Below are 17,144 nucleotides of genomic sequence, written 5' to 3'. Positions count from 1 at the left end.
ACCCACTTCCATAAGGCAATAGGGGCTGTGAACGGCTGTTCAAAACGCTCTCCCACCCGTCTCCGATGTCCGATTGCAGATCCGAAGATATGATAGTCCTCCTACGGAAGCCAGTAATTTAGCCGGGGCAGTTAAAATGATACTGCTGTCTGTGTGAAACAACCGTTTAAAAGCAGTCTTTCCACAGCCTGTGCTGAATTTACAGCAGGGTGTGTTTGATCTCACTATCATGGTGCGCCGCTTGCACGCAGCGAGCAAACACATGCAGTCACATGGAGACGGCGGCTCAGTCAGTGATCAAATCCAGCGCACCTGGGAAGCAAAACGTCATGAAATACTCAAACTCCCAAGGTTCCTGTTGGCACTAGGAAGCTTCTCCTCTCCTAAATACGGCATATTAGTAGCACTTTTTAGGCTCTTAGGATAGTCTAGGCGTCTTGTAGATAAGCTATCTTAAAAAACAGACATAATGACATTCTTACAGACAGACAGACAGACAGACAGACAGACAGACTGTGTGTCTCACTGACTCTCCTCTGTCCTGGTCAGCTCCAGGTTGGGCTCCTGTATTGATGACCCGCGGTTGGTCATCCCAGTAACGGTTGGTCATCCCATCCCCGGTTGCTAACGGCAGCAGCATGAAGGTTCTGATCCTGGTCGGCGGGTATGGCACGAGGCTCCGCCCCCTCACACTGAGCGCCCAAACCGCTGGTGGAGTTCTGCAACAAGCCCATCCTGCTGCACCAGGTGGAGGCGCTGGTCACGGTGAGCTCATCGCAATTCGCAACATCACAAACACAATCTATACACAACATCTGGATGGATTCTTTTTGGCTGTGAAGGTGTGAGAGGAAATCAGTTTGATGGTACAGTGACTTCTAATAGGGAGAATGGCGGCTCTGGCATTCCCACAGCGCCCTCCGAAGGCCTGTTCCTGCACTATGGATTTTTGGTGGCTGCATCCCGGCTCGGCTTGACAGTGTCAAGGAACTTTTAACACAATTTTCTCCTTATAGCTCCTTCAAATTAAAAGTTTTCCGCTGACAAACGGTACAATTTTATTGTGAAGTACGTATAGGAAGTTAAACATGTTTAGCTTGCTAGCTTGATTTTCTCTCACTGAAACAAGTTGAGACAAGAACATTTGGGGATATTTGGAGCACCCCTCCCCCCAGCAAACCAGTTATAAACACTGCATAAAGGTAAGCAAATAGAGACTAGAGAGTACAAGCAGAAGCAGTAAAATAAAGGCTGATCGGAACGTACAACGTACGTTAGCATCTGTAACTGTGGGACGCAGATTCAATCGTTTATACGTTTATATATAATCATGCATATACCTGTATGTATGTATGTATGTATGTATAGTGTCTATAAGTGTGAGTGAAGTAAGTGAAATTAATATTTTGATTGTATTTTTGTTATCATTTCACTTTTATTCACAATAGTCTGTCACTCTGTGTGTGTGTGTGTGTGTGTGTGTGTGTGTGTGTGTGTGTGTGTGTGTGCGTGTGTGCGTGCGTGCGTGCGTGCGTGCAGGCCGGTGTGGATCACATGGTCCTGGCGGTCAGCTACATGTCAGCCCTGCTGGAGAGGGAGATGAGAGTCCAGGAGCAGAGAGTGAGTCACACACATGGCTGCCTGGACAGGCTTGACCACTGAGTGCATTTTGTGTCAAAGCAATGAAAAGTGACTCCTGCTTTAGGGCTTGGGCTGTATAAGTATTGTCTTGGCTGAACACATTATTCCAATCAAAGTTAGGAAATTCCCTTTATTTTATTTGACTGTTGTTTATGTCTACAAATGTTAGTTTATTAGTCACTGTTATTGTTCCAGGGAACAACATGCACTAGTAGGAACTAACAATCCTATCCACCTTATTTTTGGCGGCCATTTTTGCCTGATCTGCATGATGGGTGCTTCTTCCGGTGTGATCCTCCCAACCTTGTTGCTGACAGCTTGACACCCGTCTGGGCGAACGGAGCAAATCACTAATCAGGTCCAGCTTGGCAAAAATCTCGTCGATAAATATCCCTTTAAGAGCGCAGTGCATTCATGGGTAATCGCCTGCTGTGGCTAATATTAGCCGCTAGTTAGTTATGTTACATGGCAGTAAAACGCCACTGAATGACCAAATTGATATAACTTTTAACCATTTCGAGTAACACTGTTTCCATACGCATCACCAGCGTTAGTTTGTTGTTTATAACGTGGCTATATTCATAATGTTTTCTATCTCGGATGCGTTATTTCGAATCGCACATAGGTTACGCCTGGCGCAACCTATGTGGGTTTCAGGATGAAACGGACTCGAGCCACTAACGTCATCTTAAGAGCACAATATTCCTGGAATGCAAGTTTAACTAAACAGTTACATGTCCTCTGCATTCTACATAAAATTAAGATATTACGGGTTGTTTTATTTTGTATGTTACATACTTATTGGCCAAGTTATGTTCAATTCAGCCAGGGTACAAGGGACTGAGTGTAGGCGGCCATCTTTTCAAATCAAGTAGAATACCATTTAGGAAACGGCAAGCTGCAACAATAAGTCACGTTAAACCGGACCTTGTACGCACAATTATTTTTTACAGTGGGGCATTCAAAAATAAGGTGGATTGTTTCCTCTTTTTTTTACGGTGTCACCGGTAACACCGGTGTTGTCACGTGTTTATTACCCAGTGGTAAAATGTCCACACCGTGGCATCCCTAGAACCCTGTGACTTGGACTTGTCTCCCCCCTCCTCAAACAATCACACCATGCTGGTCGTTTTCAGAAGTTATGGGAAAACAATCAAGTTATTTTGTGTGTGTGTGTGTGTGTGTGTGTGTGTGTGTGTGTGTGTGTGTGTGTGTGTGTGTGTGTGTAGCCGGTCCCCTGGCGCTGGCCAGAGAGCTGCTGACCGTGGACAACGAGCCGTTCTTCGTCCTGAACTCTGACGTCATCTGTGACTTCCCCTTCACACACATGCTGCAGTTCCACCAGAGCCACGGCAGAGAGGGGACCATCGTGGTGAGAGACAGACAGACAGACTTACAGACGAGGAGAGACAGACTGACAGACTTACAGATGAGGAGAGACAGACAGCAGACTTACAGACGAGGAGAGACAGACTGACAGACAGACAGATGGGGAGAGACAGACATACAGACGAGGAGAGACTGACAGACTTACAGACAGATGGGGAGAGACAGACTTACAGACGAGGAGAGACAGACTGACAGACAGACAGATGGGGAGAGACAGACTTACAGACGAGGAGAGACAGACTGACAGACAGACTTACAGACGAGGAGAGACAGACAGACAGACATACAGACGAGGAGAGACTGACAGACGAGGAGAGACTGACAGATGGGGAGAGACAGACATACAGATGGGGAGAGACAGACTGACAGACAGACAGATGGGGAGAGACAGACTGACAGACATACAGATGGGGAGAGACAGACAGACATACAGACAATTTTCCTAATATTTATCATCCAGTGATATAAAAAAGTGATTAAACTGTGTGCCGGTGGGGTGACTTGTACCTGTATGTATGTATGTATGTATGTATAGTGTCTATAAGTGTGAGTGAAGTAAGTGAAATTAATATTTTGATTGTATTTTTGTTATCATTTCACTTTTATTCACAATAGTCTGTCACTCTGTGTGTGTGTGTGTGTGTGTGTGTGTGTGTGTGTGTGTGTGTGTGTGTGTGTGTGCAGGTGACGCGGGTGGAGGAGCCCTCTAAGTACGGTGTGGTGGTGTACGAGCCTCGCGCCGGGAGGATCCAGTGCGCACGTGTGTGTGTGTAGCTCAGGCCGACGTCCATCGAGAAAGAGATCTTCCCGGTCATGGCTGAAGAGGGTCAGCTGTACGCCATGGAGCTGCAAGGTGACGCCTCACAGCCTGCTAGCTTCACAGCCTGCTAGCCTCACAGCCTGCTAGCTTCACAGCCTGCTTGCTTCACAGCCTGCTAGCCTCACAGCCTGCTAGCTTCACAGCCTGCTAGCCTCACAGCCTGCTAGCTTCACAGCCCGCTAGCCTCACAGCCTCATAGCTTCACAGCCTGCTAGCCTCACAGCCTGCTAGCCTCATAGCTTCACAGCCTGCTAGCCTCACAGCCTGCTAGCCTCACAGCCTGCTAGCCTCACAGCCTGCTAGCCTCACAGCCTGCTAGCTTCACAGCCTGCTAGCCTCACAGCCTGCTAGCTTCACAGCATGCTAGCCTCACAGCCTGCTAGCTTCACAGCCTGCTAGCCTCACAGCCTGCTAGCCTCATAGCCTGCTAGCTTCACAGCCTGCTAGCCTCACAGCCTGCTAGCTTCGCAGCCTGCTAGCCTCATAGCTTCCCAGCCTGCTAGCTTCACAGCCTGCTAGCCTCACAGCCTGCTAGCTTCACAGCCTGCTAGCTTCAGTACACTATACCTAAACACCATGCAGCTGCAAAGTAACAAATCCAATTCTATTTTTAAAGTCACATTTAAATCCTGGAACTGAGTTGTCAGTTTTGCTCCTGTGTTTCTGCTCCGCTTGAAGAAGCTGCAGTCTGTGAAGTGTTTTAGCTGTCTGACATCACAACGAAACTCTGTTGGTTTCATTTTGTTTCCTCGCTGAGCTTCTGAGTCTCCTCCTGTCTGTCTTACAAGACCAACAACAGGACTAAATTGTCTGTCTGTCTGTCTGCCTGTCTGTCTGTCTGTCTGCCTGTATGTCTGCCTGTCTGTCTGCTTGTATGTCTGCCTGTCTGTCTGCCTGCCTGCCTGTCTGTCTGTCTGTCTGGCTGTCTGCTTGTATGTCTGCCTGTCTGCCTGTCTGTCTGTCTGCCTGTCTGTCTGTCTGTCTGTGTCTGTCTGCCTGCCTGCCTGTCTGTCTGTGTGTCTGTCTGTCTGCAGGCTTCTGGATGGACATGGTCAGCCTAAAGACTTCCTGACAGGGATGTGTATGTACCTTCAGTCAGTACGGCAACACGCTCCTGAGAGACTCCGCACAGGGCCCGGTTTCCTAGGCAACGTTCTGGTGGTGAGTACAGCTAGCAAGCTAGTTATTTAGTGCTACTTGTTACGGTAGTTAAATTGTATCACCAATCTAGTTTTGATTTGTTTAACACTGTTGGTCACTGGATAATTCCATTGTGGTACTTCATAATTTGAATGTCTATCAGACTATTTCTAAGAAATGATTAAGTAAAATGTCTTGTGTGTATGAACCTTTTGCCTGGTAGTTTAGTCGAGGATAGATTGATCATTGATTGTGAATGTTTGCTAGAACGACTGTAGACTAGACACTATCTGAGCTTGGCCAATGAAGGTGATGTCTTTGTGTTCTCTCCCTGTTCCTCCCTCCCTCCCTCCCTCCCTCCCTCCGTCCTCAGGACCCGACAGCCCAGATCGAAAAGGACTGTACCATCGGGCCTAACATAACGATTGGTGCCGGTGTGATTCTGGAGGACGGGGTGAGGATAAAGCGCTGTACGGTGCTGAAGGGAGCGCGGGTTCGATCCCACTCCTGGCTAGAGAGCTGCATCGTGGGATGGAGCTCCTCTGTGGGCCAGTGGGTGAGTACAGATCTGGACAGAGTACCACAATACTGCCAAAGTCCTACTGAACCAGAGTGCTGCAAGTCAAAGTCCTACTGAACCAGAGTGCTGCAAGTCAACGTCCTACTGAACTAGAGTGCTGAAAGTCAGGAAGAAATACAATGACCAGATTAAATGAATTTAAGTGACAGTAGTAGGTAGCTCAGTTTAAGTCACAAGTAAGGCCGTGTGTCCATCTAGCGTCTTTTTCCGACCGTTAAACGCTGGAAGTACGCTGGGAAACGCTGATCTTGGCGCACAAGATGCAAGGAAGCAGTCTGAAACTAACGTTATTTCAGTGCGGTAGCTAGCTTGATAGCTGACAGCTAACATTAGCTAACAACACACATACAGTGATCTAGCTCAACACTCACCAGAAATATTAAGTGTCTAGCCAATCTGCTCCCACAATTGAGCCTTTCTGTCTCTGTTGCGATAGTTTCTCCATATGATTAGTTGCCAGAAAAGGAGCACCCGACACCAGCGTCTTTCTGAAAAGTTAAAATATTTTCAGCTGGAAGCGCTGGGAGTCGGGCGCACAAAAACGCCGGAGCGCTGTGAAAATAGACGCTGGGCGCTGCGCACTTTCTCTAGACGTCCGTGTGCACCTGCATATGCTCGCTCCTCATTGGAAACAACTGAAAAAAGACGCTGGAGCTGATGAAAAGACGCTAGGTCGACACAGGTCCAAAGGACAAAGAAATACCAGCGCCTCTTACTATTTTAGCAACCAACCAGATGTTTAGAAGACAACAGGACACAGGTAACACGCACGCATGCACACACACACACCCACACACGCACGCACGCACGCACACACACACACACACACACACACACACACAGAGACACACACACACACACACACGGCCCAGCAATGCAATATTTAGGCTAAAATGCTACATGTTTTCTAGATGTGTGTTTTTCTCACAACCTTACTCGTACAATACGGAGCAAATATGCAATGTAGAATTTATTTGTTGGATATTACAGTAGCAATGTGACAGTAATAAAGTATCATTCTTATCATTCTTAAAGCAGCTATGGGGAACTTTCATTTTGTGTTGATTTTAGCAGCCCTTGTGTACAAAAGCAGTCGTGTAAGACAGTGATGATCTCATCAGTGATGTCATAAGACTGATGGATGTGAACTTAAGGGGCACACACACACACACACACACACCTGCGTGCGTGCATGTAAACTTAGGCCATGTTTACACGGCGTCGCTCCCTGCATAAGTTGGCAAACTGCTGTTGTGTTCTGGACTTTGGTTCTGCGTTTACACACAGTGTTGTATGATAACTGTAGTGCGCATGCCAGGCCGCTAGGTGGCGGTGTAACGTGTAATTAGTATATCCAGCACTGTGACACTGTGTCCTGTCTTTGCTGTCCTCCAGTGCCATCATCTCGTGGGGAAGGAGCAGGGAGAAGGAGGCGTTTGAGCAGCTCCTGGACCAGTTCTCCAGTGGTCCGGTGTCAGTGGTCAGCGACAGCTACGACATCTTCAAGGCCTGTAAACACATCTGGGGAGACAAGCTGAAGGAGCGAGTCATGGAGCGCAGCCAGGATTCCTATCTGGTCATCCGGCCAGACTCCGGAGACCCCGACGAGACCCTTATTGAGGTTTGGACACACCTGACTCTATGCCCTATCAAATTTGGGCTCACTGAGGCCCCGCCCACACATATACGGATATAATTTTTGAAAATGTATTATTTTCTCTGCATTTTGGCCTCCCGTGCACATGAAAACAGAGCTTTTGCAAGTTGAACTATTTTCCACACTTTGAGCGACCAACCACGGGGGTGAGTGTGGAATCTGTACCCTAACCCTACCATAGAGAAACTGCGGACCGCGTCATCATTCAGAAACCACGCCCAAGACGGGGGGAAACAAAAACTCCCCCCCAATCCTGGCGTTCTTCTATGTCGCGTGCATGGTCACGTTGCACACAAAGATCATATATACGGAAGATGAACACTCCAACTTACTTCCTTGACAGCTAGATCCACATTTTTCTTCTCGACAATTCTCAATGGCTTCCTTGTTTTGCTCAGGAGTACAAAAAAACTTTAATTGGCGATTTTTTACATTTGTTGTCTGCGCAGCCCACCACCACACAACAGCTTTTAGCTATGTTTAATCTAAGGGAAATGACGCTGGTGTATGGAAGTGAATGGAGCGCTTTCCCCCGTGATGGGCGTGGCCTATTTCACGCAGTGTCTCTATTCATAGCTTTCAAGGGGCGTTACGTGCTGCCGGGAACGCCCACCTGGCTGTCAAAAAAAACTTGTTCATTCCGCTGGCAGCCAAAATGCCGGATACCTGTTGTGCTGCCGGGAACGCCCACCTGGCTGTCAAAAAAAACTTGTTCATTCCGCTGGCAGCCAAAATGCCGGATACCTGTTGTGCTATCGGTTGCACTAACCGACGAGGAGACACGCCTGGCTTGTGCTTTTACAGAATCCCGTCGGAGAAAGAAAACTCAGACAGGAGGAGGTTGTGGATTTGTGCGATTAGACGTGGTTCAGTCGCTGGGGAGGGCAAATGGCTTTTTTTCTACCATCAAAGTACACACGTTTTTGCGGCCAACATTTCATCAAAGGTAAGCTCAAGTAACGTTAACGGGGTATTTTAATCATTATTGTAACGTTACTTGAGCTTACCTTTGATGAAATGTTGGCCGCAAAGACGTGTACAAACGGCTGAACAAACATAGCGTGAGAAACTAGTCGACTCGGCCATCAGGTGGGCGTTCCCGGCAGCACGTAACGCCCCTTGAAAGCTATGAATAGGAAATAATGACCTTTAAATTGTTGGCTGGTGTGAACGGGAATCTTTTTGAAAACAGAGGAGAAAAAAAATGTCTTTTCAGAAATATCCCTAAACTTCTGGACGTAGTCTGTTGGAGACAGAGCACACCTTGCCAGACACATGTGATGCTCATGACTCACATGACTCCTGGTCTACAGCGCAATATTGTGGGAGTTGTATGTATTAATGCCTTGTGTTTGGTATCGTAGGTCATCAAGATCTTAGAGGAGTGTTTCGAGTGTTCAGTGAACTCTGTGGGCTACAAGGTGCTGCCTTCTTACCTACGCATCATTCAAGGAGACGGCATCGACCTCAACTCAGTGGGAGAGGTCAGAAGAAGTTTGCTTGTTCTACTTGTATTATGTGAAGTACTGTGTTATTCAGATCTATGTCGTTTTCTTGTATTTTCTGCTGCTATAAACACTTAATTTCCCCACGATGATCATTAGTTTCATCAGATATAATACCCCGTTCAAGACAACTCAGACCGCCGGAAAAAATGGGTTCCGTCCGACCTGTAAAAAGTGAATTGAACGGTCGTTCAGGCCGGAATTACAGCTTGGAAATCCGGGTATCAAAATGGCAACTTGCATCATTAATGATGCTCACAGAATTATTATAAAGACGTTTGTTGACGTTTTAACACACAATCTGACGTCTTAATTATGTAATGTTAACGTTTCATATGTGTTTGTGTCATCTGTGTTTTGCCCTGTGTGAAATTCAGCATTCAGCATGTTCGGTTAGCATTGTTCGCTAGTAGGTAGCTACCATGCTGATGCGGGTTGCTATGGCAAAACGCTTGGTTTCCCCCCCGAGCGGGAGGTGCAGCGTGAACGCGAATCTGTCCGGGCCGGAGGTTCCGTGTTGAAACTTACGGCGGTCCGAGTTGTCTTGAATGCGGTATGTGAAACGTACTTTCTCTCTTTCTCTGTCGTTCTGCCACTAACACACACACACAGACACATACACACACACACACCAGCCATCTACATCGTCACCTGACTTTGATTGAAGTTACTTTAAGTATGACGTCTATCAGAATGAAGTGCAACAGAACTCAGTATAAGTAAGGTCTCCTATCGTTTCCACAAAGTGGGAAACAGACAGAAAAGCGGGAATTATGAAGGGAATTCTAACAAAAAGACAATCCCATGGAAATGTGTAAAAAAAAAAGTGTATTTTTCATCACCGTGTGAACAGAAACTGAGCTGGGCCTGTGTATTGAAGTACATATAAACCTGCGTCAGCATGTGCAGGTGATTTGTAGAGGAAGAGACGAGGTAAAATATTTTAGCATTTTATTAGGAAACAAAACAACAGCTACAGCTTCATCTACGAAGTTGGGAAACATGGCATGTTGAGGTTTGGTGCCTGGCAGGCTTGGTGCCTGGCAGGTTTGGTGCCTGGCAGAAAACAATTAACCATTAACAAACTATCCTCTTTTCAAAAATTAACAAGATCCACCTTTCCCTCTCACCTAGTCTTTCTCAGAAAAAAAAAAAACACTTTTAGCCTAGTCTCATCTCAACGCCAGACCCATGACAGTTCTTACGCTGATATACTACTTGACTGCATGCTGCAGATCTGTATGCGGAGCGCAGCGATTCAACGTAATATTTGAGTCTGGGGAGAGACGACTTTTAGCCAGTCTGAAGATTCAAACCTGTTCATGTTTATAAGTTTGCTTCTTGTGAACGACTAATAAAACAATCTCATTAGCCACTTCTTAACATGCAGTGGAATCCGTATTATAACCTGCACCTAGTCGGTTGGCCTGCATGTTAAACAACAATTAGCCGGCCTATGCGCACTCCCGCGACTCCGTATCTTATCTACCTCGACCACCGGTATAAGATCCGCTTCCACGCAATCGCAGCTCATGTTAAACAGCTGGCAGGTTATTATCCGCATATCCGTAGTGGGCAGGTGTGGCTCTTCGTGACTCACTTCACGTTCGCTAGTTTATTAATTAATGAATCGTTCGGGCAATCGCTTATATCAACGAGCAAACTCACGGTTTCCTCAAGTGCTGCAAAAACGGCTTGATTGATTGTTTGGCCAATGCGCTTCAGCTGCAGGCAGCCAGGTCCAGTGCTGCGCTGCTTGCTTGCTCCCATGTCAGAAAAAGCCTAACTTTCGTGGGGAGAAATACATTGAAAACTAGTCAGATATGACTTGAAATGCCACTTGTAAAATAAATCACCCACAGTGATTGACGACAGTCCGACCACTATTTTGACTGGGCGGCTTTATGTAGCAAGGCGAAGCGCTCATTTTTTGGCACATTGCCACCCCTCGTTGGAATGGACTCGTTAGGCATGCTTTTTGAAGTCTCCAGATTTGTCGCTAACGTGATGCAGCCAATTCTATCAGCAGGCAGTGATGTGTGCCTCTCCACTGCGTAGAGGATAGGAGCTGACTGACTGATAGGCTATCAAACTTTTGTGGGGAGAAATAGCCTACATTTAAAACTAGTCTAAAAATAAATCACCCACAGTGATTGACGAGGTGCGACCACTATTTTGACTGCCTCATAGCTAAAGCTGTTTCCTATCACATTTCTTATTTTCGAGACATGCTACCGCGCCGCCCCCGAACCCCCCCCCCCCCTAGCCTGGGTAAACCCATCCCCCACGTGACCTGCTCTCAGACCTGTTCTCAGTCACTATGGTCTGGATTCCCACCATTGTTAAACGATTTCCTGCGGTTGTTGGCCCCCCCCGATAGACCACTCCATTACGCAACCATCATCCAACCAGTTTAGTGCACAGAGCACATGCGCAGTGCAGCAGATGGCGTCATCACTCTGCGACCTTTGTTGTTAGCGCATGAGCTAACACTTTTCATTTCAGTACTGCTAGCACGCAAATGGTTACAACCAGCTACAAGAAGAGAGAACATCGCGTGACGGTGGTCAGGGAATGAAAGAGGAACAGGACAACTCCCCCCCCCACCCCGTTGGTCCGACCGTCCCGTATTGCTGGGATGGAATGTTGGCAGCCCTAGTCTACACGGACCCAAACCTCGATCCCTGCTGCAGATGGCCGCAGATCTGGAGAGATATTTGTGGCTGTGAAGAACAGTCATCATCTATACAGCTGCTGCCAACCTGATGAGGAAACAGGCGTGCTTGTTATGCTGGACACTGAATGCCAGTCTGCAGACTTCATCCTCCAGTGCTGTTCGCCTCAGGACTTGAAGGCCTAACGTTGTACCATGGACTGTATACATTCTGTGCTAATAATGCTAGCATGCTAACATCCTTTTCACACACACACACTGAATATACCGAAATGCTAGATTTGATCATGGACTTAACGCTAATGTTAATCCAAAACGGCCGCAGTCATAACGGTAAGGTGTGTTTGACCTAATTGAAATATTAACGTTAATGCCCTCACATTTCAGCGTGGTTACAGATAAACCTATTTAACGCTAGCTAGCTACATTACTGGCTTGATATCATATTCCAGATGCAACCTAGCTAGATAAGCTCCACACGGCTGTATGAGTAGCTACAATCAAATGTATCAAGCCTTGATATCATATTCCAACGTGAATTCAGCTGAGGGGTTCGCTCCAGAACGAGACTGTTGCGTTCAATATTTGTACACGTTACTGTGCAGTAACTGTGCAACTGTGTACTGTGCAATTCTGTATATTATACATAATCCAGATGTAACCTAGCTATAGCTAGACGTTAAGAGGTTAGCGTGAATGCGACTGAGACCTGACATTACTGAAGTGAATACAAGTGACCTATATTTTTCAATCCTGTCTTTGAATAAAAGTTGTGTTATACTTGAAAACCATGTCTTTGCTCCCTTATGTGTTCACAATTACAACAAATCTGTATGGTTTATCTGTTGGCATTAAACCGTGGTATTTCCTTGGGTGATATTCCATATTTGTCATTAAACCTAGCTGTTCACATAAATTTGCAATGATGATCGACCACGTGAGATATCACAAGTAGCCTACTTTTATTAAAAAATAAAATGCAAAGAGAGGTTTCCTTCTCTAACTATTGGTGCGTTCACAAAATATTTACACGAGATTTTTTTTTATAAATAATAATCAATAACGTGGATAATGATGACATCTGCAGCTGCTGGACGAGAGACAGAAGAAACTACGAACGAAGATTGGAGCAGAGGACATTGACTACAGAGAAACTTAACCGACCAGCACTCTGCTTCAATCAATGAATGCTTATAAATAAACCATACACATGAGAATTACCGTTAACGTTACAGCATTTAATAACATAAATATGGTGATATCTGGTGGTCTGAAATTACTCTCTATCTACAGTAGGGTAACTGGCTCCTATTGTGTCTTATTATTGTAACGTTTGAATCAGCGTTTCATAACTATAATAGCCTAATGTTACTGTAGCCTGGATGACGTCAGCTAATGCTACCCAGCCTTCCAGCGTTTATCTTCCATAATGCATTAAATCATAATCACAATGCGAAGACATTAGCTGATCACCACAGAGCTGCACAGACAAGTTTATCAGATAATTTCGCCGTAAAATGTGTCCAGGTGATCAGCTCTGAAGCCCCGGCTTGTATGGTCCGCTAAAATCCGATTTCGATATAGGTGTTATTTTGATCAATATTGTATAGCTGGCTAGACAGAGGAGTTTATCTGGAATCAGTGTGACAAGATCCCTGCTGCTAGCTTGTCTGCCTTTCTGTGTCAGAGTATCTAGCTACATTATCTGCATTACATGCTACACCATGCAAATATATTTCGATATAATTCAAACAATTAGCCCACTGTACTACTGGACTGTGTATTGCTGTGAATAAGTTAGATTTGATTGTGTAAAGTGTTACATGTTATATTTTTAACTGAGCTTTGCAGAATTACCTCAACACAATTGTGTTGTGTATCAGCTTTAAATATCCAATATATACAGCATTAAACAAACGACCAGCAGCATTCAAATGTGCAAAAACGTTATATTTATTGAAATGTGGTGATCTCATGTCACATTACATAATGTTATGCCCAAATGGTCTACTGCCCAGAAGCGTCACTTTACATGTTTGGTAGGGAATTATTTTAATTATGTTAAACCAGCGTTTATCTTCCATAATGCATTAAATCATAATCACAATGCTATGAAGACATTAGCTGATCACCACAGAGCAGCACAGACAAGTTTATCAGATAATTTCGCCATAAAATGTGTCCAGGTGATCAGCTCTGAAGCCCTGGCTTGTATGGTCCGCTAAAATCCGATTTCGATAACGCTAGGTGTTATTTTGATCAACAGACCTCAACCTCAACAGCTGTTTTCACTTGAATTTCCTCACGTAGTTGCATAGCCATATAGCTAGCCAGCTAGTAGCTAGCTCGGGAGCTATGCTTTAGAGAGGCCAAATGCTAACGGCTAGGTAGTGCTAAGCCGCTGCAGCTGTTACACGTCATTGACAAAGACGCACTCTCTGATTGGCCGATCACGGCAGGACTGATGTTGGCAGTCACGCCGTCACTCATTGGCTGCGGGGTGGCTGCGGGTCTGCGGGAGTCTTTAAACCGCCGCGGAAATCGTTCTGAATGGCCCGTTCGCTAGACGATAGTGACTGGGAACTGAGAGAGCAGGTCACGTGGTGGCTGGGTTTACCTAGGCTACCCCCCCCCCCCCCCCCCCCCCCCCCCCGCCGCCGCCCACTGGCAGAAAAAACGGCTCATATCCAGTTGTTTCTTAACAAAGACCCCTCATGTTTAGAAAGGCAAAACCTGAAAATATCCTGTTCTCTCTAGCAGGACATGATCCAGAGTTCATGTTTAAAAGGCACTATTGAGTACTAACTAAAACAAACAAAATGTCGTAGCGCCCTTTTTGCTGCTGTCTTGTTTTTGTTTCTTTTGCAGCAATTATCTAACAGGAATATCTTCTGGGCACTGTGGCTCTGACCTTTGACTTCCTTACTTTTGGTTGCTTGTAACATTGCTGATCTTCTGGGAATTGAAGCTCATAAGCTAACATGCTAATCCCAGGGCCGTGTGTCCTGCTGTGTCTAAAGCTCTCGTGTCATTCTTCTCGGTAGATCCTGCAGAAGCTTAGCGATGAAGGCTGGAGTGCTGAGAACATCTTCTTTGGTTGTGAGAGATACACTCAACTGTGCCTTCAAGTGTAGCTACGTGGAGACCAACGGGCAAGGGGGTACGGTAACTGACTATTCTCAGGGGAACGATTAAACACCTCTTTGCCTCGGTTTTGATTACCTTGGTCTTTGTGGATTTTCAAACAGCCTGTACAGGCCATCATTCTCAGTTTGAATGATGTTTCTTCACATAGTTTCCTCTCCCATAAACAGATTATTGTAAACTAGACACTAGAGGGCGCTCAGTAGAGCAGGGCTATTCAACTACCGTATATCGTTCAGGGGGACACTAAGAATCTAAGGGCCGGGGGGCCGGACATTTCCCCGAGCTATTATTATTATCATGGTCCTTGTTTAGATTTTTTTTATTTCTATTTTATTTTCAGAAACAGAAAAAAAAAAAGATGCACGTCAAAATCAATGCACAGGTGAACAAGGGAAACGGGACTGGATTTTTATCTGCTGATGAAGCCTCTGTATCACTGAGAGAGAGGGGGAGAACAGAGAGAGGAAGAGAGAAAAACCGATAGTAGAGAGAAAGCAAGAGAGATAAGAGGGGGAGATTCACATGCAGCGAGGCGCTTCTTTTCACCCAGAACTGGTCCGTGGGCCGGTGTGACTTGATTGTTTGGCCCGGGGAGCGAATAGGCCTGCAGTAGAGTGCATACCTGTACCACCTGAATAGGCCTGCAGTAGAGTGCATACCTGTACCACCTGAATAGGCCTGCAGTAGAGTGCATACCTCTACCACCTGAATAGGCCTGCAGTAGAGTGCATACCTGTACCACCTGAATAGGCCTGCAGTAGAGTGCATACCTGTACCACCTGAATAGGCCTGCAGTAGAGTGCATACCTCTACCACCTGAATAGGCCTGCAGTAGAGTGCATACCTCTACCACCTGAATAGGCCTGCAGTAGAGTGCATACCTCTACCACCTGAATAGGCCTGCAGTAGAGTGCATACCTCTACCACCTGAATAGGCCTGCAGTAGAGTGCATACCTGTACCCCCTGAATAGGCCTGCAGTAGAGTGCATACCTGTACCACCTGAATAGGCCTGCAGTAGAGTGCATACCTGTACCACCTGAATAGGCCTGCAGTAGAGTGCATACCTCTACCACCTGAATAGGCCTGCAGTAGAGTGCATACCTGTACCACCTGAATAGGCCTGCAGTAGAGTGCATACCTGTACCACCTGAATAGGCCTGCAGTAGAGTGCATACCTCTACCACCTGAATAGGCCTGCAGTAGAGTGCATACCTCTACCACCTGAATAGGCCTGCAGTAGAGTGCATACCTGTACCACCTGAATAGGCCTGCAGTAGAGTGCATACCTGTACCACCTGAATAGGCCTGCAGTAGAGTGCATACCTCTACCACCTGAATAGGCCTGCAGTAGAGTGCATACCTCTACCACCTGAATAGGCCTGCAGTAGAGTGCATACCTGTACCACCTGAATAGGCCTGCAGTAGAGTGCATACCTGTACCACCTGAATAGGCCTGCAGTAGAGTGCATACCTCTACCACCTGAATAGGCCTGCAGTAGAGTGCATACCTGTACCACCTGAATAGGCCTGCAGTAGAGTGCATACCTGTACCACCTGAATAGGCCTGCAGTAAAGTGCATACCTGTACCACCTGAATAGGCCTGCAGTAGAGTGCATACCTCTACCACCTGAATAGGCCTGCAGTAGAGTGCATACCTGTACCACCTGAATAGGCCTGCAGTAGAGTGCATACCTGTACCACCTGAATAGGCCTGCAGTAGAGTGCATACCTGTACCACCTGAATAGGCCTGCAGTAGAGTGCACTCAAAGACTAGAATATTTCCAAGTTTAAATTTGTTTGTTTTGTTTGTGTGTCTTGCTTAGATGGACGCGTACAAGCAGCCGGTGACCGACAAAAGAGGGGTCGACTATCACTGAGGAGAAATTCTGATGGCTTCCTAGAGACAGTAGAGAGAGGGGCAGGCAAGCCTGAAGAGGTGGGATATTGAGTTTAGTTGGATCTTACTCGGGTATAATATGTGTTTTGTGCTTTACCTCCTCAGGAAACTCTTGGTGCCTCATGTCCAGTATCTGTGTGTGCTTTGCCTCCTCTCCTCAGGATCTGCTGGTGACGGTGTTTGAGAACGGCGTCCTCCTGCAGGACTACTCCCTGGAGGAGATCCGGAAGAACGCCCGGCTCTGGGAAGAAGAGGTGAGCCCCGCCCAGCACAACAAGGACCAGGAGCTGCTTCACAATCACATCATCAACAACAGGCTGCACTAAGTCAGCTCCAACGCCTCTTCACACATGCATCTCATATCAGATTAGAGTATTTAATTACAGGCTGCACTGATTTGTTATGAGGTGGAGAGACTGCACGGACTGTAGTCGCACACTGCGGGCCTCATGATGTGTGTGAAAGACTCACCACTTGACCTCTCGAGAGGGGAGTGAAACACTGTTTCTCCTAACAGTCACCACCTAAGCACTACCATTCCCCTCACTTCCTCCTCCCATGACCGGAACAATCAAAACTCAGGGTCAAATATGATGGAACTCTCCTTTTACACCAAGTACATTATTATTAGTATTATTTATGCTCACGAATACAATAAATATGCAATCACCAATCATCAATGGACAAACA

The 17,144-nt window shown here is 46.3% G+C and overlaps 1 protein-coding gene across 1 annotated transcript; it reads left to right on the top strand.

The window, feature by feature from the left end:
- The first annotated feature begins 8,616 nt into the window (after positions 1-8,616).
- On the top strand, positions 8,617-16,829 carry LOC310781493 (nicotinamide phosphoribosyltransferase-like). Its single transcript, XM_083642133.1, has 4 exons — positions 8,617-8,711; positions 14,451-14,566; positions 16,381-16,493; positions 16,616-16,829. The coding sequence occupies exons 2-4, from the start codon at positions 14,470-14,472 to the stop codon at positions 16,778-16,780; spliced, it is 375 nt and encodes a 124-aa protein (XP_083498259.1). The 5' UTR covers positions 8,617-8,711; positions 14,451-14,469; the 3' UTR covers positions 16,781-16,829.
- The last annotated feature ends 315 nt before the right edge of the window (positions 16,830-17,144 follow it).

This window comes from Poromitra crassiceps, assembly GCF_964638095.1.
Source record: "Poromitra crassiceps genome assembly, chromosome: 8".
NCBI classification, from domain to species: Eukaryota; Metazoa; Chordata; class Actinopteri; order Beryciformes; family Melamphaidae; genus Poromitra; species Poromitra crassiceps.
Note: the sequence above shows the minus strand (reverse complement) of the source record. Positions and strands in the feature narration are given on the sequence as shown.